Source organism: Pogona vitticeps, chromosome 5, assembly GCF_051106095.1.
Source record: "Pogona vitticeps strain Pit_001003342236 chromosome 5, PviZW2.1, whole genome shotgun sequence".
Taxonomy (NCBI): Eukaryota; Metazoa; Chordata; class Lepidosauria; order Squamata; family Agamidae; genus Pogona; species Pogona vitticeps.
The window spans coordinates 73,931,075-73,957,687 of NC_135787.1; the positions used below are offsets into that span (position 1 = coordinate 73,931,075).

A 26,613-nucleotide genomic window follows, 5' to 3' on the forward strand; every position below is an offset into this window, starting at 1 on the left:
ACCTATTTCCAGAAGATAGCGATTGAAAATGGCTTCCCCTATGGAGGATCTTCGCTGATGATGATTTCGCCCATTGGAACGCATTGAACCTGTTTTCAATGCATTTAAATGGGTTTTTTCTTTCACTTGACGACGATATCGCTTAACAGTGATTTTAACAGAATGGATTAACATCATCAAGCGGGGCACCACTGTACCTCTTTTTCAAATTGGAATAAAAAACAAAGCAGAACATACAATCACTTAAGAATATGTACCATAAACGTAGTGGGACTTGCACCTAAGAAAACACATATTACTGGTTACAAGTGTGCTGAAGATCACCCAGCTAAAAATCGTCTCTCCAAATAATTCACAGGAACAGGTTACATTTCTGACAAGTACCAATATTTCTTCTATCACTCAGGCTAACATATCCAAATTCTTCAGCCTTAAATAAAACTGTTCCTAAATCATACTATTTCAAACTGGTAGAGTTGTCTGCCAGTTGAATGTTCTGAATTACAGTGGTGCCTCACACAACGGTGTTAATTGGTTCCAAAAAAATCAACGTTGTGTGAAACATCGTTCTGTGAAACACCATTTCTCATAGGAATGCATTGAAAACCGGAAGAACTTTAAAAGGCAAACGGAGATCAAAGAGCCCTTTCCCGATCTCCCTTTTCGCTCCTGTAAAAGTGTCTTACAATGTTTGGAAGCTGTTTTAAATGATTGCAATGGTTAGCCCACCTCCTGAAACCTATGCAAACTGATTTTGGTGTTGTTCTGACACTTCGTTAATTTATGATGATTTTTTGTTTTTTCCATTGGAAACCATTAGGCAGACCATCCAATGGTTTCCAATGGAGAAAATTCAAAAAATCAGCTTCCAAACATTGTAAGACACTTTTACAGGAGCGAAAAGGGAGATCGTTGTGTGAAAATCCCCCATAGGAAACATCGCTGTGTGAGGCAGCAAATTTGACAGAAAAAGGCATCGTTGTGTGAATTCATCGTTGTGTGAGGCACTCGTTGTGCGAGGCACCACTGTATTTATTTTAAAATGCTCAATATGAAGAAAAAGAAAAGTACTGGGTCAAATGGGAGGGTGGTGGACTTCAATTCCCACTGATAATGCTGGCTGGGGGATTCTGAGAGTTATAGACCAAAGGTGTGATTTTTCCAAGTCTAATCTAGACTTTTGCCAGATGTGCCAGTTTTCTATCTATGACAGGAGAAAGAAGATTTAAAACTACAACCTTCTCGGACCCATCACTTGCAGTCTAAAGTTCAAGAAGAGTTTTACCAAGTGATGAACAGCTTGTCCAGAATGGATCTTTTTCAAAAATGCAAGCAAGCTAGGCATCAACTCTGTTTTAGATGATTCTCAGTATTGAGGACATTAATTACAATAGAAATCAAACCGTTTAGTCTGTTCTGATCAATATGTCAAGAGAAACAAATCACAGTTTTAATTTTATGATATTCTGAAACAAGCAAATAGGACTTTGGTAGTGACTACTTAACCTAATACAACAGCCACTTCTTCAGTAGCTGCACCCTTTCTTCAGTAACAGACCACCTACTCTATGTAATAATTATCACCAGTGGTTCCCAACCTTCAGTTCCCAGATATTCTAGGGACTACAACTCCCAGAAATCCTTTCCACCACATCTAGTTTTGTCCAAGAACATTTGGGGATCCAAAGTTGGTAACTACTGTTTTACACAATAGCCTCTGTGGGCAGGATGCTTCCCTTTGCAAGCACAGATCCTGGAAAAGAAGGAAACCGATGGGCCTCAGGAAAGCTCTATTCACCTGAACAAATCTCCTTATTTCTCTCATCAAGGAGAGGGAGAATAAGACAGAATGTACCTACCCATTCTCTCTCATGAGACAGCACAGAGTCTGCATATATAATGGAGGTGAAGACAGATATCTTATGGAGACCCCCATCAATACTAGGGGGCTGCCCCTGCACATGAAAGGCTCATTCTGATCATACAGAATCCAGCCCAATTAATTTCATTGTGTAATTTACATACAAAGACAGATATACTATTGTGGTAGAAGTTATGTCAGGTGGTGTGAGGAGCTGAACTGAAATAGCTCAGCTGAATCAAGTTTTAAATTATCTTGCTAGGTAAATTAATGAAACAGCCATCTTTATTATTCAGGGTTTTCAAAAACTAGCATTTAAAGGAATCTGCTTTTGGAAATCAGCAATAAAATAGCACTGTGTAAGACGATCTAGAAATACTTACAAAGAGATACATGTTTAAGGAGCTTCTATTTCAAAAAATGTTCCATAAATCAGAATTGTAACATTTAGACATAGAGTCCTACTGTTCACATCTGAAGCAGCTGCCAATTGATTCATACAGACTACAGTGATTTACTCACTGAGTTAACTTCTTTCGCTTATTGAATGGAAGGAATACTGACTCAAATGTACCGCATATGTAGACAGTCCAGCACTACTCCTAAGAGGCTACCAATTATGCTACAGCAACATCTGAAAGCTTGTTAGACACAATCCAGCTAGTATTGCCTAGTATTTTTAATTTTCATTCAGTATTTGTGAGAACATACATGGCAGCACACAAGCTGTATTATACAACGCAAGTTATTATTGTTTTGTTTTGAAAAGTATTTCATCTAAGATGGCAGGCATTCATCTTCCACAAAGCACAGAAACATCATCTTGGAAAAGCAAGACTTAAAAAAAAAAAAAGACACGCATGAGATACAATTCACAGAATGGACTCCTGGAAGGAAAAACATTTTTCATACAACCTTGACTGAGATCCTGAATGTATAAATCACCAGCAGAAATACCAGCTGCTCAGAATGTTCATTAGAAACACAGATCAATGTCTCCCCCTGCTAGTTATGCCACTGTTGGTGCCAGTCTGCTTATAAAAGAAATGCTGCTGACACAGAGTCTTCGTATAAATACAGGGCATGAAGGTTTCATTATGATATGCTCGACAACAATCCGCAGTTCTGTGAAGAGAGTCCTGATAACAACAAAAGAAACTATGTTTAGTTTCCAACTTTTTGAAAAAACAGAACACTCTGATTTTTATGTAATGGTGGCTGCAATCCTACACATTCTTTGGCAGGAGAAAGCTCCACGAAATTAAATGGGATGTCATATGAATACGGATAGGACTGTGCAACAACGCTGAGAAGTGTCTTTTGTGGCACCCATTCATCCCTTCCTGTGGTTATGGACAGGGCTGGGCTAAAAAAAGCCCTGAGAAATCAGAATAAGGTATGACCAAGCCCAAGGGACTCTGAAGTCTATCAAAAAGAAGTACCTTGAATTTTAACTAAAAGGAAAAATAACCACTGAACATGCTTAGCAGCCCATGGACTACTGTATTTCAGTTAGGAAAAAAATGTAGGGAGACCACAGCAATGAAGTATCATGGAGGCTAAAATGGCTGCTTAGTCAGTCCCTGTTCAGAGGAAATAATTTGTTGCACATCGCACTCATCCTCTGAGACATCTATGTCTGATATTATCTTAAGATGCAGGAGCACAAACATCCTTAAATAACCACCTATCCAGAGACCTGAGAGTGGGCTTTCTTGGCTAAAGTGCCCTGGCTGTGAAATAGCATGAATAAAGGTAGCCTTAACTGGGTTCTTACCGGCAATAAGGATTTCTGCGGGAGGAATAACGAAGTGTAAGAAATCTGTAATAAATGAATGGTTGCAACAAGCTTCCTTGCCCACTGAAAGAGAACCAAAAGGATGATGTTGTGAGTGGAAAGGGTGGATTTTTCCCCTTTAAGGAGGACACGAATCAGAGATTAGAATGAGATTATAATCTTATGCTTTTCATCATGCACACGAGCTACTTAGAACTGAAAAAGACCTTATGTGAAAATAAATCTTTACCACTGTATTCAATACACAGAGAAATTAAATTAGCTTCTATGAATCTAATTAAATATAGAACTGCTGCTGAATAGCAAAGCATTAAAAACTCTGCAAGGAAACAACAAATTATTGTCCTCATCTGAAATAAAACAGCATGTATCTAGTGCAGGGGTGGATAACCTGAGGTCCTCTACATGCTGCTGGACTGAAAATACCAGAAGCATTAACCAGCATAGCCACTGCTGCACCATCCTAGTAAATGCAGTCTGACAACAACCAAAGGACCACTAGTTGCCAATTCCACATTTACTGCTCTATGAAATCTCCGGCTGAAGTCCCCCTGTATTCAGTGCAACTTATCACAAGGAAAGTACTGGAAGAAACACATGATTCTTTGCCATGTGTACTTATAAATAAAGCCACTAAGATCATGTTCACTGTTCTACCCAGTACTGTCCAGAAGAGCAATATATTTTCTCAACAGTGCTAAGACACCTAACATTATAAATATAGAAGCCATAATCACTACAAGTTACAATAAATATCATATGCGAAAATCAATGAACATTTTCTAAAGGCATTTTGTTAATACCTAATTGTTATGAGAAATAGGTCTATTATTCTTGATCCCATGATCTGTTGTTGCCGTGATCACAGAATAAAACAAATGGCCTTCTTTGCGTTAATGAAGTCTAAACTGATTTGTTCAGTCTTGCCAAAACAATACAGTGCATGCAGGGTGCCCTCTGCCAAAAAGCCCTTGGGTTGAGCTCTCACCTTTCAGACTTAGAAAAATTTCACTTTCCTGTCTTTATATCATTCATCCATGGCACAGCTTTTTTGGCTGGATCTTGCATCCAGAGTCTAAGGCCCTGTATCAATATCTGAGCCAGCATAGCCACAGCCTAGGTCCACTCCAACTTCTGCTAATTGCCACCCCATTTGTTCTTTCTCATAATTTTGTGAACATTTTATAGCCAGGGCAATCAACTGGGCACATACACACTCAGAGTTGCTCATTTCACTATCTGTATTTTTAAAATAGCTTAGGCTTTTAAATAATGTCAAAACTGCAGTTATAAAATCTGATCTGCAGATCTGATGCTAAGCACCAGATAAACAAAGTGATTTCTGTACCTACAGTTCTGATGTGCTACCATTTAAGTGAGCTTAAAGAGCAAGTTGTATGTGCTCAGAGGGGAAGGATGTTCTAATACAGGGATTGGAATCATGTCAGCGTTACATGTTTTTCCCTAGGTGAAGGTAAAGGTTCCCCTTGACATTTAGTCCAATCGTGTCCGACTCTAGGGCACGGTGCTTATCCCCGTTTCCAAGCCGTAAAGCCAGTGTTTGTCTGTAGACAGTTTCCGTGGTCACGTGGCCAGCGCGACTAGACATGGAATGCCGTTACCTTCCCACCATGGTGGTACCTATTTATCTACTTGCATTTACATGCTTTCAAACTGCTAGGCTGGCAGGAGCTGGGACAAGCGACAGGAGGTCACTCCATCACGTGGATTCGATCTTACGACTTCTGGTCTTCTGATCTTGCAGCACAGAGGCTTCTGTGGTTTAACCCACAACGCCACCACATCCCTTAATGTTTTTTCCCTAGTGCCACCAAATTCCCAGTTTGTTCAAAATTATTGGCAGCAAATTTTGGGCCTTATGTCATAGGCTGAAGGCACTAATGTGGTTCCCCTCCCCCATTGTTAATTCTGCTTTAATGTCATATATGTTAGTATTTAATATCAAATGTTGACATATTAATTGTGGCCAATCACTTAGAGGCAAGGTGCTGGAAAAAAACATGAAAATGCACAGTTACCTTCCAGTCATGAATAATTATTTAAATGCCTAGCTATTGCAAAAATAAATACTGACATAAACAATACAGTGAAATGCTTGAAATCCACACAAAATTTTACACTGCTGAGAAATGAAACTACAGTAGTTCATTTACAAAGTAAAGAAACAATCCTTACCTAGATCCTCTGAACCCTTCAGGCCAAGTAACACAGCTGTCATGGCCCTGACAGATCAAATCCTGTTGCTTAGCATACTAAATCGCACTAGGATAGGCCCACTGAATCAATGGGGATTTGCTGAGTCAACTTCTCCCTAAACTCCATTGATTCAAATGGACCTACTCTAAGACTTTCTTTAATATACTAAGTTACAATTAAAGTAAGCTCATTTGAACAAATGGAACTTAGGGAGGAGCTGACTCAGCAAATCCCCATTGATTTAATGGGCCTACTCTAGTGCAACTTATTATGCTAAGCAACAGAGTTTTGGCAAATACCTCATTCTATCAGAGTGAAATTATGTCTGCCAACTTCACTAGACGCTCCCACTACCATTCCTTACCACTACAATCCTGTGAGGAAAAGTCTGTCTTTCCAACTCGATGTGGAACAGTCCAGGCTACATTTATATCCCGCAGATCAGTGGTTCCCAACCTTGGTTAACTTGGGTGCTCTCAGACTGCAACTCTGAGAAACCCCAGCCAGCACAACTAGTAAGGAAAGCTTCTGGGAGTTGCAGTCCAGTAACTCCTGGGTTACCCAAGGTTGGGAAACATTGCTCCAGACTATTCCTCCCCCCCCCCACTTCATACTGTATCAACCAAAAACCTATGCAGTGGTTAGAAAAGATAGTAGTCGCAAGTACAAGCTAACATGCTGTTTGCAGACCACATATGGCCCCCAAACCCTCAGTCCACAGCATGCCCACGATCCTTCCCCCAGTTAAAAAAATGGGGTTTGGCCAATGTATCGATCTACTAGGGTGGATTTATGGCACTGACTTTATTCTCCCTTATTAATCTTATTTCAATTTCATAAATGTTGACAAATGGAATAAGTCATAGGGAGGGTGGAATTGCTTAAAGTTCCAATGCCGTCCAGGGCATAAGGGCAATTTTGCTATACCACAAAAAACACTTCCTTTAAAAAAGTGACCCACTAGAGGGCTCAAGAGAGCTTTTCAGTAAAAACCCATTTTCAGAGGAAAACATTTCTGGGGGATAGGTCAGGGAACAGCCAGTCCAGGAGTATATGTGTGCAGTTCTTGAACCACTGGGAATTGTCAACCCCTAATCTACAGTTAACAACCTTAGTTTGTTATATGTCTGCAACCTTAGTTTTCAATATGAAAAGATCTACCTTGACATTACAAGGGTAAAAAAGTAATACTCTAGACCTGTTCTAGAGCAGGTTGAAGGCAAAAATAAATAAAAGATTTATCTCATACCTGAAAAGCATAAACACAGTAGCTGGCATCAAGAAGATTTCATTGCAGGCTATAAATTTTAGGATGTTTTGCTGATTAGCATTTAATTTGTCCAAGAGATTTCTTAGAAAAGGAAAACTATTTGAACCTCGTGCCTTAAAAGAAGAAGCAAAAAAGCAATGTCAGGAACAACAGCAGCTCCAGGTTTTCTGGTATTTTATATGAAGTCAAACCATAAAGTAGCTTTCAGCCACATTACATTAATTTATTACCTGGCACTAATAAATATCTAAAATCTAAAGCCCAGGTGGAGAACCTGTGATCCTTTAAATGCCATTGTGCTCCAATGCCCAGCTTTTCCTGCTAGCATGGCCAACAGCTAAGCAAAATGATGTAAGATGTAGTCCAGCAGCATCTGGAAGGCTACAGATTCCCCACCTATGGTCTCAAGAGTAACTTTAAAGAATGCTAAAGAATTCTGCAAGCACAGTACTAAAAGCATATTTAATACACTAGTGAAAGAAAAAATAAAGTTGGGGTGTACAGTATATTACTTACAGAAATACTAAATGTCTTCTGACAGATTCACACATTACATTTTCCTGTCTTCAATCAAAATGTTTCATATGAGAACAAATAAATGCCTGCTTATACGACACTGGTGCTTCCTTACATGCAGGCACAGTACACTTCCATTTGCCACCATGCTAACTGGCAAACAAACCTTGAGGAACATGAATACGGAGCTTTGATCTAAAGGCAGTTCTGTGTTTTTTTTAAATTGTATAATGCAATGAACAACTGTACGCAGATGATGGTGCAGGCTAGCAGATTATTATTCTCATGCTGGTTGCAAATAAAGGGGCTCCAGCACTGAAAGACAGCAAATTTGTGGGGGAAGGAGGCAGGGATCACCTCCTGTGCTGCCAGCCTCCTTCACTTCAGGAAAAAGAAAAGAACAGTTTCCTCTGTAATCACAGGAAACCAAGTGGAGGGCGACTGAATACTTCACACCTTCCTGTACAAGTCTACTTAACAGAATGCAGTTTTTAACTAGCCTGCTGAGCAGCCCAAATAGGCAACATTTCTATGATGATTGGCAAGGATGTTATTTCTCAACTCTGCAGATAGTATAGAAGAACCAGCCTGCTGCTATACTTGTCAAAATCTCTGTGGGAAATTTTAGCCAAGTGGTAGGCTGACTCTTTTAACACCTTTCTATTACAGTGGATCTGAAATCTCCATCTTTCTTCGTCATCTGTTTTCAAGAACAACAGGGAAAGATCTGAAAGGCTCCTTGGTCAGTCCCTCAATTTTTAAAATATCTATGTTTGAAGATGAGTCTGTAGGACTTGAAAACCCAATTTCTTTGTAACACTTTAGTAATCCAAGATCAGTATTGCCCAATCTTTTATTTTTACATAAAAACTAAACCTGAATCACATCATTACTTTTACTTGTTTTTGCATTTTAGTAACACTGGTGGAAGAAATTTAAATTTGAGGTATCTTATCCTGTTCATTCCAGGAACCACTGGCTGGCCAACAAAAGGAAATATTGTGCAGTGCCATCCACAAAGACAACAAATAGTAAAATATTTGAAAATTTAAAATCTAAAACTATATTTTACCAAGGCCCCACAGAAATATTGGCAGAGCTTGCAAAAGGAGTAATGCCCTCTTAACTACTTCTGTTTGCTCCATTGCAGCTTATGCAGGAAATGTCTCCAGATCCAAAGGCAGCTCCCACTTCTTTCTGCTATTTAATCCAAACTAGAGATGGGCACTTCATACAAAGCACTGCTGCCCAGGTATTTCTCATTCCTATCCTCCCTCTCCCCCGCCCCCCAGCCACATGGTCCACTTGCCAGGCTTCTTCATCAATGGCACACTAATCAATGCTGGAGCCTGACTGGCCCAGTCCTGCCTCCCCAGGCAGCCAACCACTCCAATGGGGAGGTGAGATGGAGAGTCTCCCTGTGCAGCCAAGGAGTGGTCGACCGCCTGGGGAGGCAAGGATGGGGCAGTCGGGCTCCAGCGTTGATTGGTGCACCACTGATGCAGAAGGGCCCTAGCTGCCTGTGCAGCCTGGCAAGTGAACCAGGTGGCTATGGGGAAAGAGGAGAGCAGTTACAAACACCTGGACAACAATGCTTCATGAGAAGCATGAAGCCCCATCTCTAGTCCTAACATTTCTGGTAGGCAGATTACACTACATTATGGTGACTGGCACATGGTCACCCAGTGAACCCATATCTCTACAGCTCTGGGGCAGTAATCTGCATACCATATTATATGGCTCTCATTGTTTCTCCTTGTCCTCCCTTCTTATCACTCCATGACACAACAAGCAGCATGTGATAAACCTTCAAAACAAAAGATGTAAAGCCACCTAGCACTTGTTATATAGCATTAACATACTTACATCAAGGACCTTCTTTGTGTAGGTGGCAGCGTGAAGCAAAGAAAACAATAAAACTGGAAAAATACTCACTGAAGTAAAAGTTAAAGAAAACACACATCTCAAACCCATTAATGAACACATACTTTATAAACTAGCAATTTGCTGTGAAGAGTTACACAATTTAACTTACACACTCGTATTTCTTTATTTATTTGATTTTTATAGTGCCCATCCGGAGAAATCCACTCTGGGCAATTTACAATCAAACACAGATAGGGTTAAAATAAATGATAAAAATAAAACAAAAAAAGAACATATGAAAATCCAAGATGGTAAAGATGAGAGTATTGTTGGTATATCATTTTATGGTATATTATTTTATAAACTTAGGACCAGTAATACAGTATGCAGTTGCGCCAAATACATTAATTCATTCCCAAAAATAAATAAAGGATGTATTTAAGAGAATCTTTCCCTCTAACAAGAAGAGACAGGTCTTAGAGCTAAAGCAGATGAGATGAGACCATCATTTATGCATCTGTACCTTTTCACATATAAAGGAAAGGCAGAATGTTGCTCTTATATGTAAAAGGAAAAAGAGCACATGGAGAATTTAATCACATCATAGGCTTCTGTGTTTCATGACCTTGCAACTGATGGCTCCAGCCCATGTCTCCTTGTCTGGCTCCAACATTAGGAACAAGCTGGAAATGGAGCAGGAACCCTTCCTGGCTCTTGCATGTGAATATGAACAGGGCAGATACATAAAAAGAAATACATATGATAGGGCCATGACTAATTTGGCCCCAAGCTGAATGCTTTAGAACAGTGGTTCTTAACCTTTGTTACTCAGGTGTTTTTGAACTGCAACTCCCAGAAATCCCAGCCAGCACAGCTGGTGGTGAAGGCTTCTGCGAGTTGCAGTCCAAAAATACCTGACTAACCCAAGGTTAAGAACCAGTGCTTTAGAACAGTGGTTACCAACCTTGGGTAACCCAGGTGTTACAGGACTGGAACTTCCAGAAACCTCAGCCATCACAGCTACTGGTGAAAGTTTCAGAGAGCTGCAGTCCAAGAACACCTGGATTACCCACTGCTTTAGAATTGCCCTATTAGTCATATTTTTATGTTCACTTTTCTCTAAACAGCAGAAGGGCAGCATTTGATCATTTTCCTGCAGAAGCTCTGTGAGGATAAGCAATGGCAACTGATCCAACATCACAGACACAGCTTTGCAGTTCAATGAGGATTTGAAATGGCTGTCTTTGACCTACATCCAGCACTTGAACTACTACATCAACCATGCAATCATACAATTGTGGAAGCATTATCATTACACAGAAAATGCTTGTAAAAGGATACTTGTAACAGGGTAGGAATTAACAAAGATGAGAGAATACAAAAGATAGTGGCAGCTGTCTTCCAATAATGCCTGAGCCAGGAATGCCCTGCTTAGCTGAAAATGTGGTAGCCTTTGGTGAAGCCGAAGAGTACTCGTAAGAGCATTTGCCAGCAAGGCACGCTGATAAAAGCTGGCTGCTTCATGCAACCTAGAAATTATCAAAGGAGAGGTTACCATAAACACCAAGCCACAGCTTTAACTCTTCCTCCCATGAGCATTGCATCAGAACTGTATTGTTTCTGAAGCCCTGCTAATATATAACTATTACTCGTTTTGAGGAAAAACTCCTTCTGTTTGACACAAAAAAAACTGCAAATATATCCTCTCACAATAAAATAGTTTTATAAAAGTATTTTTAATGTACAGTAATCTATTTGCTATACTTGGGGGGGGGAGTAGCAAACATAAACACTGCAATCTAATCTCTCAAAGAACCATAAATGAAAGTAAGCATCAAAAACTGAATGGCCTACATTCACTTGAAATTGATGTCTCCACCAAGCACTGATTATTAGACACAATATACAAAGTAAGTTACAATGTAGTATAAAATATTAAACTGAAAGATTTGCATAATAATGACTATGTCCAATAGTGATATTTCTACATGCCACTGGGTTCAGTGATGGAGTTAAGCGCATGCTTTGATATCTCCTACTAAAATTAATGGAATGTACAAGTACTTAATGCTGGCTGGAACATGTCCATGGAATATCTGTATGTCTGCTGCCTTTTGTTCCTAAAAAAAACACAATGGGACTTAGGTACTATGTTTAAGACCATGATAATACATACCCTAGAAGAGGCAGGACAAACAAAGCTGAACAGTAAACTGTGAATATACGAGAAAGCCACATTGCTGTGTCCAACTTATTAGTCAGCAGAAATTGCTAGAGTGAAAGAAAAAGAAGTTAGTACAGACAATATTTGATACTGCTTGTCAGATAAAATATGACACAAAATGAAGAACTAATATGCCTATAAAAACTTAGCTTATTTAAATGTGGACAACATGACATATTAAAAGGCAAAATTTATACTGTTACCATTACATTTTAAATAATTACATGATTCCTAGGGGAACCTTTACTTTGATCAGTGTTTTCTGATGTATCTAGCTTGACTTTCATCAGAATTCATGACAGATAACATCTACAAGTTAGCCCAGCTCACTGTACCTTGTACAGAAATGGGTCAAGAAACCTAAAAACCAGTCACCGCTGCCTGTCCAGACTGCAAAAATGCCAAATATATCCCACTACTACTACTTTTGAATTGTGGTGCTGGAGGAGACTCTTGAGAGTCCCCTGGACTGCAAAGAGAACAAACCTATCCATTTTGAAGGAAATCAACCCTGAGTGCTCACTGGAAGGACAGATCCTGAAGCTGAGCCTCCAATACTTTGGCCATCTCATGAGAAAAGAAGACTCCCTGGAAAACACCCTGATGTTGGGAAAGTGTGAAGGCAAGAGGAGACGGGGACGACAGAGGACGAGATGGTTGGACAGTGTCTCAAAGTGACCAACATGAATTTGACTAAACTCCAGGAGGCAGTGGAAGAGAGGAGGGCCTGGCGTGCTCTGGTCCATCGGGTCACAAAGAGTCGGACATGACTTAACGACTGAACAACAACTACTACTTGAGTTTGAGGTATCTGCTTTGCTTCATGATGACCATGTGATGCAATTACTGTACCACTTTTTTCTCTAGCAGGCAGGACAACAGCCATAATAGATTAACTAGAAGAAATGCATTCATCTATGTTCTTTAAAAGAATACTAACGGGATCATGTAAAACTACTGCAGCCATCTCCCGGAGTAACATACAATGCCCTGACAGTACTTTTGCATTTAAAACTATATAGGCATTACCCCTTGGGACTTGCATAAATGTCATAGAGAAAATTCCTTCAATGAATCTGTCAGCAAACAGGCATATAGACAATCTAGAAACTTAACAAAGAAAAAAGTTATTGGAACTAGTTTTCCCTAGAAGGCCATACAACATCAGTAAAATACAAATCTAAATCCATGATGTAATAAGCCAATAGTATTATGAATGCAATACTGTATCTCAAATCAAGAAATGGCATTCAAGATTGGCAAAGATCCAACCTACATGTCCCTGATTAACGTCTGTTGAAAGAGTGCAAATAGTACAAACCTATCAAGGAAACTCTATCAGCTAGGAATGGTGGCTCAACAAAAGCTGTATATATCTGCTGCTTTTTCTGAAAAACAAGTATCTTACAGGCCTAAATACTGTACGCAAGTCAGTAACAAGTTGAGGATCACAATGTTACATTGGCTGGGCATAAGTTACCACTCGTGCCATGGAACTGCTATGTTTTACCTTTGAATATTATAGCACTGTAAGTTATATCAAAGCAAGAACTATGCCTATCTGTGAACTTTGCCAAAGGTCCTGCCAACCTTTCTAATAAATTGAGCACAATAAATCTAGTTTTCAGAGAGGCACATCTATCCTACACAAACATCTATGTGGGCAGCACAAAAATCAAGTTTGGTAAGAGGCTAATTATTGCCTGGCCACCTCACTCCACCTTTCTCCAAGAGTGCTCAGCAAATTTCTTCATGTATATGCATCCAATACTATTTTGCATGGAACTAGCCCACCTGATACCCAAATGGCAATCTTGCTTGGGAGCCTGACAGATTACATCTCACACCACCACATCACAACCCTTTTGTAAAGTCATGCATTTGCAAAATGCTACCTTACTATATCTGAAACACAGTGTTTTCCATTTCTTGCCCTGCTTGCAAGAAAATGCAAAGAGATTCAGAATTTTTTAAAATACCATGAGCAACAACTCTGAAGAGAAGCCAACATTTATGGTAGAGCAGCCATTTGCATGCAAAAGCATTGGGTTCAATTCCTAGCAACTCCAGGTAGGGGCAGAAAAGACTACTGTCTAAAAACTGAACCACTATAATTCAACACAGACAATACTGTCCTAGCTTGGTTTAAGAGAACATCTTCTTTTATACAGATTCCTGTCAGGCAACCCACAGTTCACAAATTATCACTTCCAGAAAGACTTGTGTCATAATATCTAAATTACTCCTCAAGCTTCTGCCAAAGCAGCAACAGAAACATAAAAACTAACTTCCAGAAAAAGACATATGAAATTATCTACACTGAAAAAGAGACAGAACAGACAACTGTGGTTAATTTTTAAAAATCACAATTCAACCTCACTCCAGATGACCAGACCATAATTGTCATGGTCGTGTAGAACAGGGAATGTTGAGAGGTTGTTGCTGTTGCTTTTACCATGCACCCATCTGAATTCCATTTATATACAATTAAAGGAAGATTCCTTTACCGCCCCCTAATTCCAGATTTATGGAAGAAAAGGTGTGGATAATTCAGCAAGTGTTCAGAGATACTTTTCAAAACCATAATTACTCTAAAAACGAGTGTTGGGAATTCAACAGTTACCATTAAGGCCCATCAGGATGTCTCAAGAGGAGGAAAACTGCACCCCTTATATAAAACCCTTAACAAAATCTGAGGCACTCCTGCTTATTGTTTCATTTCGAATTTACAACTGTATCCCGCCTGCCCTCCAATTAGCTTAGGGTGCAAACATGGCTGTCCTTTGGGCTTTGTTGGCAGAACAGCCACAACCCTGTGGGGGTAGGTCAGGTCGAGAGGGAGGAACTGGCCCAAGGTCACGCGGGGAGCTTGTGGGTTCCTGAGGAGGTTCGCGTGTTCCCTCCCAAGCCCCAGCCTCGACACCCGCCTCGACAGACCAGGCTCTTCAAACGCCTCAGCCTTGTGCTTCGCGGGGATCCTCCGCGCGGTGCGGGCAGACCCTCAAGGGAACGGTCGAACCCCCACAGACGGTGGTCGCTGCCGCGGCACCCCAGCCACCCACCCTCCCTTGAGGCTCGCCGGTCGGCCCGCGAGTTCCCTCTCAGGCCGCCCACCGGCTGCTCTCTCGCTCACCACGGCTCCTCCGCCCGCGCCTCCCTGCATGGGCCCGTTCTGCGCCGTGTCCGCCATGGCTGCGCTGCCTGCCTGCCTCCCAGCCGGCTTGGGTCCCGAAAGGGAGCCTCGGCAACGAGAAGGAGGAGCGGGAGAGGAGACTAAAAGAGCACGGGGGAGACAAGGCCGCCGCTTCCGCGTGAGAGCTGGCGGGAAGGAAAGGCCGCGCCGGGGGGACGGGAGAGCTGGAGCCCCGGCCAGTGCGCGGAAGATGACAGGATCCGTGGGGAAGCTGCCGGAAAGGAAGCAAGCGAAGGCTCAGGACAGCCCAGGCGCTCCGCGATCCGCCGGGCGCATGCGCCAAACAGGGTCCCTTCCGGGTCATACCGAGGTCGCCCACGAGCATGCTGGGTAATATAGTTCTTGGGACGACGCAAATCGCGTCGGAGTCGAGGGATGTGCCGCTCTGTGTTGTGCCGGGCTCGGTGTCGGGCTTTTGCTCCTTTTAATGCCGCTGTTGCTCCCGTTGTCTGAGTCTGATCGGTTTGCGAGGGAGGGGGAGTCGGTTACGGGGCAGACTTCAGTGAGGTTTTTCTAACTGCTCTTCCAGCGGGGTTTTCCCACCAGATCAAACTGAGCGACCTGTTTGGCCAGAGCCTTGGGCTTCTGCCTCCCCCCAGTTCTTTTACCGGCGCTGCTGTTGCGCCAGAGTCGCTGCTTTCCTGCCAGGGGAAGCGCATGAACTCGGAGCGCAACTGGAAAAACCAGACCAGTGTACAGTAGTTTCCACCACCGTGGCGTTGCGGCGCTTGGGGAAGTAGAACATTGTGTCCTTTTTAAGGAGAATGGCGAGATAAAAGTATTTTAAAATAAAGAAACAAACATTTGTCTCTCTCTCTCTCTCTCTCTCTCTCTGTCTGTGTGTATATATCTATATTTCTATATATCTCTCTATATATCTATAGATATAGATATACAGTAGATTATAGATAGATAGATATAGATAGATAGATATAGAAGAAATAGATATATAGATATAGATACACACACACACATACAGTATATGCTATCATAGAAATAATCATCTTAGCACTTTGGATTCACTATATGAAACAGATTAATTTATTCCATTCAGTTCCAGCTTGAACTTGAGAAAAACCACACCCATTAAAAAGGAGAGGAGTAGCCATTGAATTCAACCTTTTCAAGGGACATTTCCCTTATACTACAATAAACCCATATACTGTATTCCTAAATCTGCTTGTCCCACCTCCAGTGTGATGCTCAAGATTTTCACCCAGCAAGCACATATGAAGAACATATGTATATTATGAAAACTAACTTTATCCAAAGGAGGGTAGAAAAATAACAATTTTTACCCCATATTTTTCACTTTGTCTGCTTGGGTAAACAAGACAAGAAGATATTTCAAGCTTTCAGAATGCAGAAGAAGTGAGAGGGAGAACTACAGCATCAGTAAACAACAGCTGTATTAAAAGTTTCCAAAATGGATGTGTGGAGTTACGAGTTTCCAGTGTTTATTTCCATGAAGTGTTCAATTCCAGTTTTAGTTCTAAATAATAGCTATCAGATGTTGAAAACTTCCAATGTCCGTTAGAAAAAAGTTTTGCCTTCTAGCAGGAACTTCTGTCATCTGGCCATAGTGGATCTATAGGTAAGACACAGCTTGGTGGGAAAATAATGGGGTTAGGAGTGAGGGTGATTAGTTCAACATTATTGTTAGCTAAGTGTGGCCATAGGACTTCCCAGCACAGCAAGGTGCTCCTTTGAGAAACAACTTTTTCTAAAATCTCCAGAATCTGGGATTTTAGCCAAAAATGTTATAGTAAGGAGAAAAAAAACATGCTTGATCCTTCCTCTGCTTCTGTTTTTTCCTTGTAACCCCTACTCTTAACTCTATCATTTTCCACCAACTTGTATTCAAACTCAGACATACTAAGTCAAGATTGTGTCCCAGAGGGGAAAATTCCCTCTTGAATGACTTCTGTGTAAATATGAATTACTCAAACCAAACTGTGATGCTTTATTGCCATGGTTCAACAATCTCTTACAGGTGCATTCACACAAGTATATACATATACACAAAACATGTACAAGTCTAAACGTGTGTCTTAAGAGCACACCTGGTAACAAAGTCCCATTTGTTGTCACAGTTGTAGTGCACTCCTATACATGCTAAGTTGAACAGGACTTAACCCCAGGGAAGCCATCATAGAACTGTGGGCTGTTCAGGGTTATAACACTGGTAAGTATATGGTTGCCACAAGATCACAACAATTAAATGCATCAGGATAAACCATTTGCTGAACTGTTGTGATGAACTCCCTGATGGTCCAAGAGCAGCCACTGCAAGAAAGAATACAGAAAGACCAAAAGGCAGTGCAGTGATTCTTTATTCCTTACGGCTGAAAAGGGGGTGAGGCCAAGCTTGAGTTCTGCCTGGGAGAAAGGATACATGAAAGTGCAATAAACAGAGAAAGTTGTTGTAAGGGACATGTGCTGTAATTGCAGCATTCTCGTTGCCAGAAGAAGAGTCTGGACAATTCCCAGGAGCCTCCAATTACTGGCCATGCTGGCTGGAATATGCTAGGAACTGTAGTCCAGATCAGGAAATTTTTTCAATTTCTGAAAAAGTACATGATAGAAGAGCCTGAAAGCTTATAAGATCTCTAGGTAAGCTCCCGCTGGAGACAGATGTTTTTGGTATTTAAAATTATAGATGAAGAGGGTAATTTATGAACCAGCTCTTAATATCAGTTAACTCAGTTAGACTCAAATGGTAACACTGCACATTGAAGGGTGTCATTGTATGTTAGACAGCTACTAAATATATTTATTTTAGCTACCATATCTTTGCAAAGCAGCTTTGGGAGGAGGCAATTTGTAGTGGATAAAGAAGTGAAACGAAACATGTTCTTGATGTTGGTTCTTTTTCTGCCTTTTTCTTGCCAGCTCCATTCCCAACCCCATTGCTTTCCCACTAGCTGGTGTTTGGACTCGAATGTCCTTCAGAAGCAGACTTTTGGAACCTCGGCTAGGGGAAAGCAGCTGGAAAGGGAAATGGCAGGAAAAAAGTTTGGGGATGGATTAAGCACTCTCCAATAATCTAGTATTGTTATTGGTACAAACTATAGATACCACATGGCCTACAGCTGTGCCCTCCTTGTTAAGACCACCGGCTACTCCTTCTACTAATAATGCATCTAATTATCTGTCTGTTTGCCTCTGTATCTAACCAACTACAGACGAATCCCCTTACTGTTGATTCAGTAGCCACTTAACATGTTTGACCAGGTTATGTCCCAGTGATTGCAACAGAACTTTTGCACACTTGACGTCCTCTGGATTGCACCTGCTACCTTCAAAGGGACTGATTTGCTTGTGGGCAGATATATGGGCTTGATAAGGCTGGTAGTCAGACAAGCTGGACATTTCCATAAATCCAGTGGTTTAGGGATCAGGTTGCTTCTCTCGAAAAGCAAAACTATGAGTCACAGCCTCTGGCCCATGCAGCAGGAAATGATTGTCCCACAATCTGAAGACCAATATACTGTATCACATTGCTATTGCACTACTTCTTTCATCCACAAAAGAGCAGGATGAGGAAGATGGAAAGAACAAGTAACTTGGATTATATTCACAAGACAACCACATACAACAGAAAATCTGATTTTTCTGTCATTACCTGGACTTCTTTTACCACCGTTCTGGTTTGTAATGGTGGGATTGTTATACTCAATTATACCATCTGTTTGGATTACTATAATAAATGATAGAATGTGTTTTATAGGATAAGAAAAACTATACCGTATCTGCTGAATTTCCATCTGCCCTGTTGTAAAAGTTACAGGATTATAAGTCCCCTTAGCATCTGGTTACCCTATTCATTCTCCTTGTATCACTGTGTAGGGTCAGGAACTCCATTTATGAGTTGCCTGCCTTCTCTGCAAATATCCTGATGTAACTATTTGAGGTGAGGGGCAGTGGTGGGGGAGGTGAGACAAAAGGGACAGGAAATAACCCTAAGAAAATGTTCAGATGTTAGTGTCAACCCCATGGGAAAAGCCAAAAAGACATGGAAGAAAAGTTTGAATAAAAGAACAAAGCTGCCTGTCAATTAGACTAGGTGAAGCTGAAGCTAATGGATCCTCTGCCAGAAGAGATGAAACATGGAAAGAAAAGAGCTGGGAATACAAACACAAAGGGAGGGACATTAATTGTGCAGCTAAAGCCTTGGGGGCACATGCCCTCCCTCAAATGCAAACAGAGGCCTGCACAAAAGATGGCCATTGCTATCCAGAAGAAGACTGCCTGGCACTTCCCTTATGAAAGGTATGAATTTGGTATGTCAGATCTCTGTACCCCATGTGCACTGGTAGCCTGGCTATCCTTGGAGGTCCCGTTTTTACCTGTGGGCTCGATGGGAAAGACCCTGCCAGAACTTTGATTACAAACTGAGATTGTTGGAAGCGGCATAGTGGATGAGTCTTTGGCCTTCGGGTCTATTTGAAAGTGACCTGAACATTGCTTTATCACCTCCAACTGTCAAACATCCCAGCACACTTGCATTTCTGTCCAAAGGTGGCCAAATTCCAGCTCCTTGCCATATCGCATGATTTGGTTTGGGCAGGTTTACTCTGAAAAGCCAGCAATAAAAACTGAAGCAAGTAAAATGCTTGCTTAAAACAGAATTGCTGCCAGTAATTACTGAATAAAAAAATTGCGGTGGAAGGAGGAGTCTTTTTTCACCTTGCGTGCTATTTAAAACCTGCTTTCAATACTCGAGAAAGTATCAAAAATTGCACTAGATGTAACCGATCATATACGTATGTGTGGACACACACCAGACCCTTTATGATTCTCTTGTTGCTAGCAGCTGATTTCGGGAACATTTGGCACACAAAAATATGGCTAGCAGACTGCATTAAGCTTTGCAGGTCACAAACTATATCATATTTTACAGAAAGAGTGGGTTATTTTGAATGTTCAGCTTTTTTTTATGGCCAGTACTGAGCAGAACACTCATCCTGTAAAGCTGCACTCTAGGTAGTGAAAATGCCACATTTCCCTATTAGTTCAGAAAGGATGCAATTCTGTAGTAACAATAGTGGATGGAGCACTAATAATTTGCAAGCAGCATGACAATATGTGAAGTACAACAACAACATTAGGAACAGCAAACATATCACATCAATATTTAACGGATACTTAGGTTTTTAGTTAAACCGTGTATCTGCTATTTAATAGGTAAAGGTAAAGGTTCCCCTTGACATTTAGTCCAGTCGTGTCCAACTCTAGGGCACAGTGCTCATCCCCATCTTCAAGCCGTAGAGCCAGCCGTTTGTCCATATACAGTTTCTGTGGTCACGTGGCCAGTGTGACTAGACATGGAATACCATTACCTTCCCACCGTGGTGGTACCTATTTATCTACCCACATTTTACATGCTTTCAAACTGCTAGGTTAGCAGGAGCTGGGACAAGCAACAGGAGCTCACTCTGTCGTGTGGATTCGATCTTACGACTGCTGGTCTTCCGACCTTGCAGCACAGAGGCTTCTGCAGTTTAACCTGCAGTGCCACCATGTCCATCTGCTATTTAATACCAGTCAGTATATTTTTATAATTTTTATTGACTGGGTCTGATATTATTATTATTATCATCATCATCATCATCATCATCTTAGAACTGCAGAGCTGGAAGGGACTTTATGGATTATAAAGTCTAGCCCCTGTCAAGGAGGCACAGTGAAGAATCAAACTCCCAACCTCTTATTCCATAGCCAGATAGCTAAACCATGAAGATATTCAGCAGTTCCTAAGTGGAAGACTAAAGATTGGATGTTGAGCCCATTTTTCTGCATGAAGAGCTGGGGAAGGTCAAACATGTAATGGCATGTTCATATTTGCATGCCAAAGCTCTACATCTGGGTTTTAAATTTAACTTTTGCATTGGATGGAATGCACACTTAGGCTGAAATCCTATTTCTTAGCATAGTAAATTGTAACAAGACTGGGTCCATTAAGACAGTGGAGATCTGGTGAGTCACCGCCTCTGTAAGTCCCACTGTTTACTATATATGGACCGACTTTGTTACTTACTACACCCAGCAACATGATTTTGGCCTTCATTCCTTGTCCGTATCCAATATTGCATCACCATCACCAAAAGCCCAGGGATGCTGCAAGGCATTTTGCTTCCTGAGGTAAAGAACAGGTTGGCACTTCTTCCCATTTCAAATATTGAAGCTGACCAGGCTGGCAAATTAATCATACAGGGGTGGTGCTGTCCACCACATATTTCAATGATTTGCAATTAGTTGCCCACACTGGCAGCTGATAATTGGGAGTGGCACACAAAAAAAGTGACAATTATAACTGCCACTCCCAATTATCAGTTGCCAGTGTGGGCAACTAATTGTGTAAGATCTATGAATGTTGGGAAGCTGGAGGTGGTCAAACAGGAGATGGCAAGAATAAACATCGACATCCTGGGCATCAGTGAACTAAAATGGACAGGAATGGGTGAATTCAGCTCAGATGACTATCATATCTACTATTGTGGGCAAGAATCCCATAGAAGGAATGGAGTAGCCTTCATAGTCAACAAAAGAGTGGGAAAAGCTGTAATGGGATACAATCTCAAAAATGATAGAATGATGTCAATATGAATCCAAGGCAGACCTTTCAACATCACAATAATCCAAGTTTATGCACCAACCACCACTGCTGAGGAGACTGAAATTGAACAGTTTTATGAAGATTTACAACACCTTCTAGAACTGACACCAAAGAAAGATGTTCTTCTCATTCTAGGGGACTGGAATGCTAAAGTAGGGAGCCAAGAGATAAAGGGTATAACAGGGAAGTTTGGCCTTGGAGTTCAGAACGAAGCAGGACAAAGGCTAATAGAGTTTTGTCAAGAGAATAAGCTGGTCATCACAAACACTCTTTTCCAACAACACAAGAGGCGACTCTATACATGGAAATCACCAGATGGGCAATACCGAAATCAGATTGATTATATTCTCTGCAGCCAAAGATGGAGAAGCTCTATACAGTCAGCAAAAACAAGACCTGGAGCTGACTGCGGCTCTGATCATCAGCTTCTCATAGCAAAATTCAAGCTTAGACTGAAGAGAGTAGGAAAAACCACTGGGCCACTCAGGTATAATCTAAACCAAATCCCCTATGAGTACACAGTGGAAGTAAAGAACAGATTTAAGGAACTAGATTTGGTGGACAGAGTGCCTGAAGAACTTTGGATAGAGGCTCGTAACATTGTCCAGGAGGCAGCAGCAAAAACCATCCCAAAGAAAAGGAAATGCGAGAAAGCAAAATGGCTGTCCAACGAGGCCTTAGAAATAGCAGAGAGGAGAAGGGAAGCAAAATGCAAGGGAGACAGGGAAAGTTACAGAAAATTGAATGCAGACTTCCAAAGAATAGCAAGGAGAGACAAGAGGGCCTTCTTAAATGAACAATGCAAAGAAATAGAGGAAAATAACAGAAAAGGAAAAACCAGAGATCTGTTCAGGAAAATTGGAGATATTAGAGGAACATTTCGCGCAAAGATGGACATGATAAAGGACAAAAATGGGAGGGACCTAACAGAAGCAGAAGACATCAAGAAGAGGTGGCAAGAATACACAGAGGAATTATATCACAAAGATGTGGATATCGCGGACAACCCAGACAATGTAGTTGCTGACCTTGAGCCAGACATCCTGGAGAGTGAAGTCAAGTGGGCCTTAGAAAGCCTGGCTAACAACAAGGCCAGTGGAGGTGATGGCATTCCAGTTGAACTATTTAAAATCCTGAAAGATGATGCTGTTAAGGTGCTACATTCAATATGCCAGCAAGTTTGGAAAACCCAACAGTGGCCAGAGGATTGGAAAAGATCAGTCTACATCCCAATCCCAAAGAAAGGCAGTGCCAAAGAATGCTCCAACTACCGTACAATTGCACTCATTTCACATGCTAGCAAGGTTATGCTCAAGATCCTCCAAGGTAGGCTTCAGCAGTATGTGGACCGAGAACTCCCAGAAGTACAAGCTGGATTCCGAAGAGGCAGAGGCACTCGAGACCAAATTGCTAACTTGCGCTGGATTATGGAGAAAGCCAGAGAGTTCCAGAAAAACATCTACTTCTGCTTCATTGACTATGCAAAAGCCTTTGACTGTGTGGACCACAACAAACTATGGCAAGTTCTTAAAGAAATGGGAGTGCCTGACCACCTTATCTATCTACTGAGAAACCTATATGTGGGACAGGAAGCAACAGTTAGAACTGGTCATGGAACAACTGAGTGGTTCAAAATTGGGAAAGGAGTACAGCAAGACTGTATATTGTCCCCCAGCTTATTTAACTTATATGCAGAATACATCATGCGGAAGGCTGGACTGGAAGAATTAAGCCGGAATTAAGATTGCTGGAAGAAATATCAACAACCTCCGATATGCAGATGATACCACTCTGATGGCAGAAAGTGAGGAGGAATTAAAGAACCTTGTAATGAGAGTGAAAGAGGAGAGTGCAAAAAACGGTCTGAACATCAAAAAAACTAAGATCATGGCCACTGGTCCCATCACCTCCTGGGAAATAGAAGGGGAAGATATGGAGGCAGTATCAAATTTTATCTTCCTGGGCTCCATGATCACTGCAGATGGAGACAGCAGCCACGAAATTAAAAGACGCCTGCTTCTTGGGAGGAAAGCAATGACAAACCTTGACAGGATCTTAAAAAGCAGAGACATCACCTTGCCAACAAAAGTCCGAATAGTCAAAGCTATGGTTTTTCCTGTCGTGATGTATGGAAGTGAGAGCTGGACCATAAAGAAAGCAGACCGCCGACGAATTGATGCCTTTGAATTGTGGTGCTGGAGGAGACTCTTGAGAATCCCCTGGACTGCAAGGAGAACAAACCTATCAATTCTAAAGGAAATCAACCCTGAGTGCTCACTGGAAGGACAGATCCTGAAGCTGAGGCTCCAGTACTTTGGCCATCTAATGAGAAGAAAAGACTCCCTGGAAAAGACCCTGATGTTGGGAAAGTGTGATGGCAAGAGGAGAAGGGGACGACCAAAGATGAGATGGCTGGACAGTGTCTGCGAAGCAACCAGCATGAATTTGACACAACTCCGGGAGGCAGTAGAAGATAGGAGGGCCTGGCGTGCTCTGGTCCATGGGGTCACGAAGAGTCGGACACGACTAAACGACTAAACGAAAACGAGTTATAATTGTCAATGTCAGCTGTAAAGATTATCCTCTCATTCATCCACTGGTTTATGCATGCTTATAGCTGGTGAAACTCAGACTTCCTACAATCTGAGTTTTCTCCTGGCACATTTATATAAGCTATGGTGTAAAATGGGTAGGCAGACAGAATCCCAAAGCTGGGCCTCCCTACTGTCTACTTTGGCGCTGCTGATGGGCCAGAGTTTTCTCCACCCTCTCAGAGCAGAGGGCAAGATTAGGAATGCAGGCAAGGGGCATAGCTCATCGTTCTGTTTTCTGATACAGTATATTGTTGCCACTCCTCATTCTGCTCCCTGAGGCAGCCACTCGCTCTGCCTCGTGACAGGTCAAATCCTGAAAAGGTTCCAGTTTAAATGAAACCTCACAGAGTGTCTGAGCAGCATACACTTCACTTTGCCCTCATCATGGATAATATTCTCATCATTTTGAAATCTCATATAAAACCATCAGTGTGTGGTAAAGCATGTAAGACCAAAGGACAATCCCAAACTCCATAGAATGGCTCTAGCAGCTACATAGTTATGCTTGATGGCAGGTTTCCATATCAACTGAGCTGATATGCCACTTGTCAAAATGACTTGTCAATGGGTGTTTTAGTATATGTTGAAGTGGAGGTGAAAGGCCAAAAATATAAGTCTCTGTTTGGATGCAAATCAACAAACCAGGCACAGCAGTTTCAGTCTCCATCAGGAACAGGTATTCAGTAAAGCAAATGGGTCTTAATACTTGATGTTAGAACAGCAATAGCTTGCAGCAATCAGAATAGATTGCTGTTCTTCTATAGAATAGAAGACTTGGAAGGGACCATTGAGTCCAACCCCCTCCTCTTACATTGGTGCTGGAAAAAAATATATCCCTGCTACCTTGACTGCCTCTGTGGGTGTTGAAGATAAATTCAGAGGGAATAAGGAAGGGGCTTATAGTGACAGAGTGGTGACAGTATTGATAGCGAGTAGGTATTGAACAAGAAAATAAGTGAAACATATAGGGCATTGTATTGTTATTCCTACTAATGAAAACATTCTGGGGCTTGGCTGCTCTATCAGATTTTATGCTCTCTGCTGGCATCCACGTATGCTAGTTGATTCAATCCAAATTCCAAGAAAAAGAGAGCAGCTGCCAGTTCCTAGGAATCTTGTCCCTTTCTATATGCCGCTTTCTTTACCAGCTCCTTCTATTGGGAAGGACAGAAGGAATTGATCAGAAGAAAAAGCCAGGGTGACATGAAAGCAATGAAGGAGATAATTATGGCCTTGGGGTAAGATTAAACACGATTCCCCCCAGCTTCCCCTCTCATTCACCTGCTTAAAGATACAATTGATTAATAGCAGCCCCTTCTGAAGATGACTTCCCAGTTAATTTTGCTCAGAAAAAAAGGTCTCTGGTTTTAAAAACATTTTTAAAAATACTGCAATATTTTGGAAGCATATACTTCAGACACACAGACACACAGACACAAACACAGACACACAGACACACACACACACACACACACACACAGAGAGCAATACATCCATCTTGGTAGTGATTATTTAAGAGATCATGGAGGCAGCAATCCTACGTTCATTCTATAGAATAGGTCCATTAGGAATTAGCAAGATTTACTCCCAGGAGTAATACAAGATATACAGATGACACCATCTTACTGGTAGAAAACAGGAGTAACTTGAAATGAGTTCTAGAGAAAGGGAAAGAAGAAAATGCTAAAGCAGGACTGCAGTTGAGCATAAAGATGACTACTAAAGAACTGTACAATTTTAATGTTGATAATGAATAAACTGACATTGTTAAAAAAATTTTATACTTTGGTTCAATCATCAATCCAAAGGGAATCTGCAGCCGAGAAATCAAAAGAAGACTGGGAATCAGAAGGGCAACAATGAATGAATTAGAAAAGATCATAAAAAGGAAGAATGTGTTACTGAAGACCAAGACCAAGATAATCATACTCATGTATAGCCAGTTACTATGTATAAGTATGAAAGCTGGAGAGCAAAGAAAGCTGTCAGGGAAAAAAATGATTCAGTTGTAATATCGTGCTGGAAGAGATCTTTGAGGATACCCTGGACTTCCAGTAAGATGATAAAGTGGATCCTGGATCAAATCAAGCCTGAATTATATCTGGAGTCAAAAATGGTGAAAATGAAACTGTCATGCTTTGGGCACATCCTGAGAAGACAGAGTTTTCTGGGAAAGCTGGGAGGCAGCAGAAAAAGAGGAAGACAAAAGAGGAGAAGGATTAACTCCCTAAAGAAAACCACAGGGTTCAGCCTGAAGGAACTGAGCAAAGGTCTTGAGAACAAGACATTTTGGAGACTGGTGATTCATAGGGAGATCGCAGGCAACTTGAGGGCAGATACTAGCGACTCCTTCTCCTCCCGCCCCCCCAGGAAACTAGGCTTCGCAGGACGACGGAGAACGTAAATAAAATCGGACTGTTCAAGTTGCAGGGAATCCCAGTAAAACTGGCTGCTT

The 26,613-nt window shown here is 41.4% G+C and overlaps 1 protein-coding gene across 1 annotated transcript; it reads right to left on the reverse strand.

Annotated features, from left to right (window-relative positions):
- Window positions 1-2,128: 2,128 nt before the first annotated feature.
- Window positions 2,129-15,180, reverse strand: TMEM33 (transmembrane protein 33). The gene is made up of 7 exons (XM_020786273.3): window positions 14,886-15,180; window positions 11,705-11,799; window positions 10,870-11,057; window positions 9,529-9,596; window positions 7,126-7,259; window positions 3,639-3,722; window positions 2,129-3,000 (listed from the first exon to the last, which is right to left on the reverse strand). The coding sequence occupies exons 1-7, from the start codon at window positions 14,940-14,942 to the stop codon at window positions 2,871-2,873; spliced, it is 756 nt and encodes a 251-aa protein (XP_020641932.1). The 5' UTR covers window positions 14,943-15,180; the 3' UTR covers window positions 2,129-2,870.
- Between the last annotated feature and the right edge of the window lie 11,433 nt (window positions 15,181-26,613).

Excerpts from the sequence above, each read along its gene's own strand:
- TMEM33 (XM_020786273.3), bottom strand. The coding sequence starts at position 14,942 with ATGGCGGACACGGCGCAGAACGGGCCCATGCAGGGAGGCGCGGGCGGA. Across the intron at positions 11,800-14,885 it reads GCGCGGGCGGAGGAGCCGTG|CAATTTCTGCTGACTAATAA; the intron begins GTGAGCGAGAGA and ends CTTTCACTCTAG. Across the intron at positions 3,001-3,638 it reads CGCAGAAATCCTTATTGCCG|GACTCTCTTCACAGAACTGC; the intron begins GTAAGAACCCAG and ends TGTTGTTATCAG.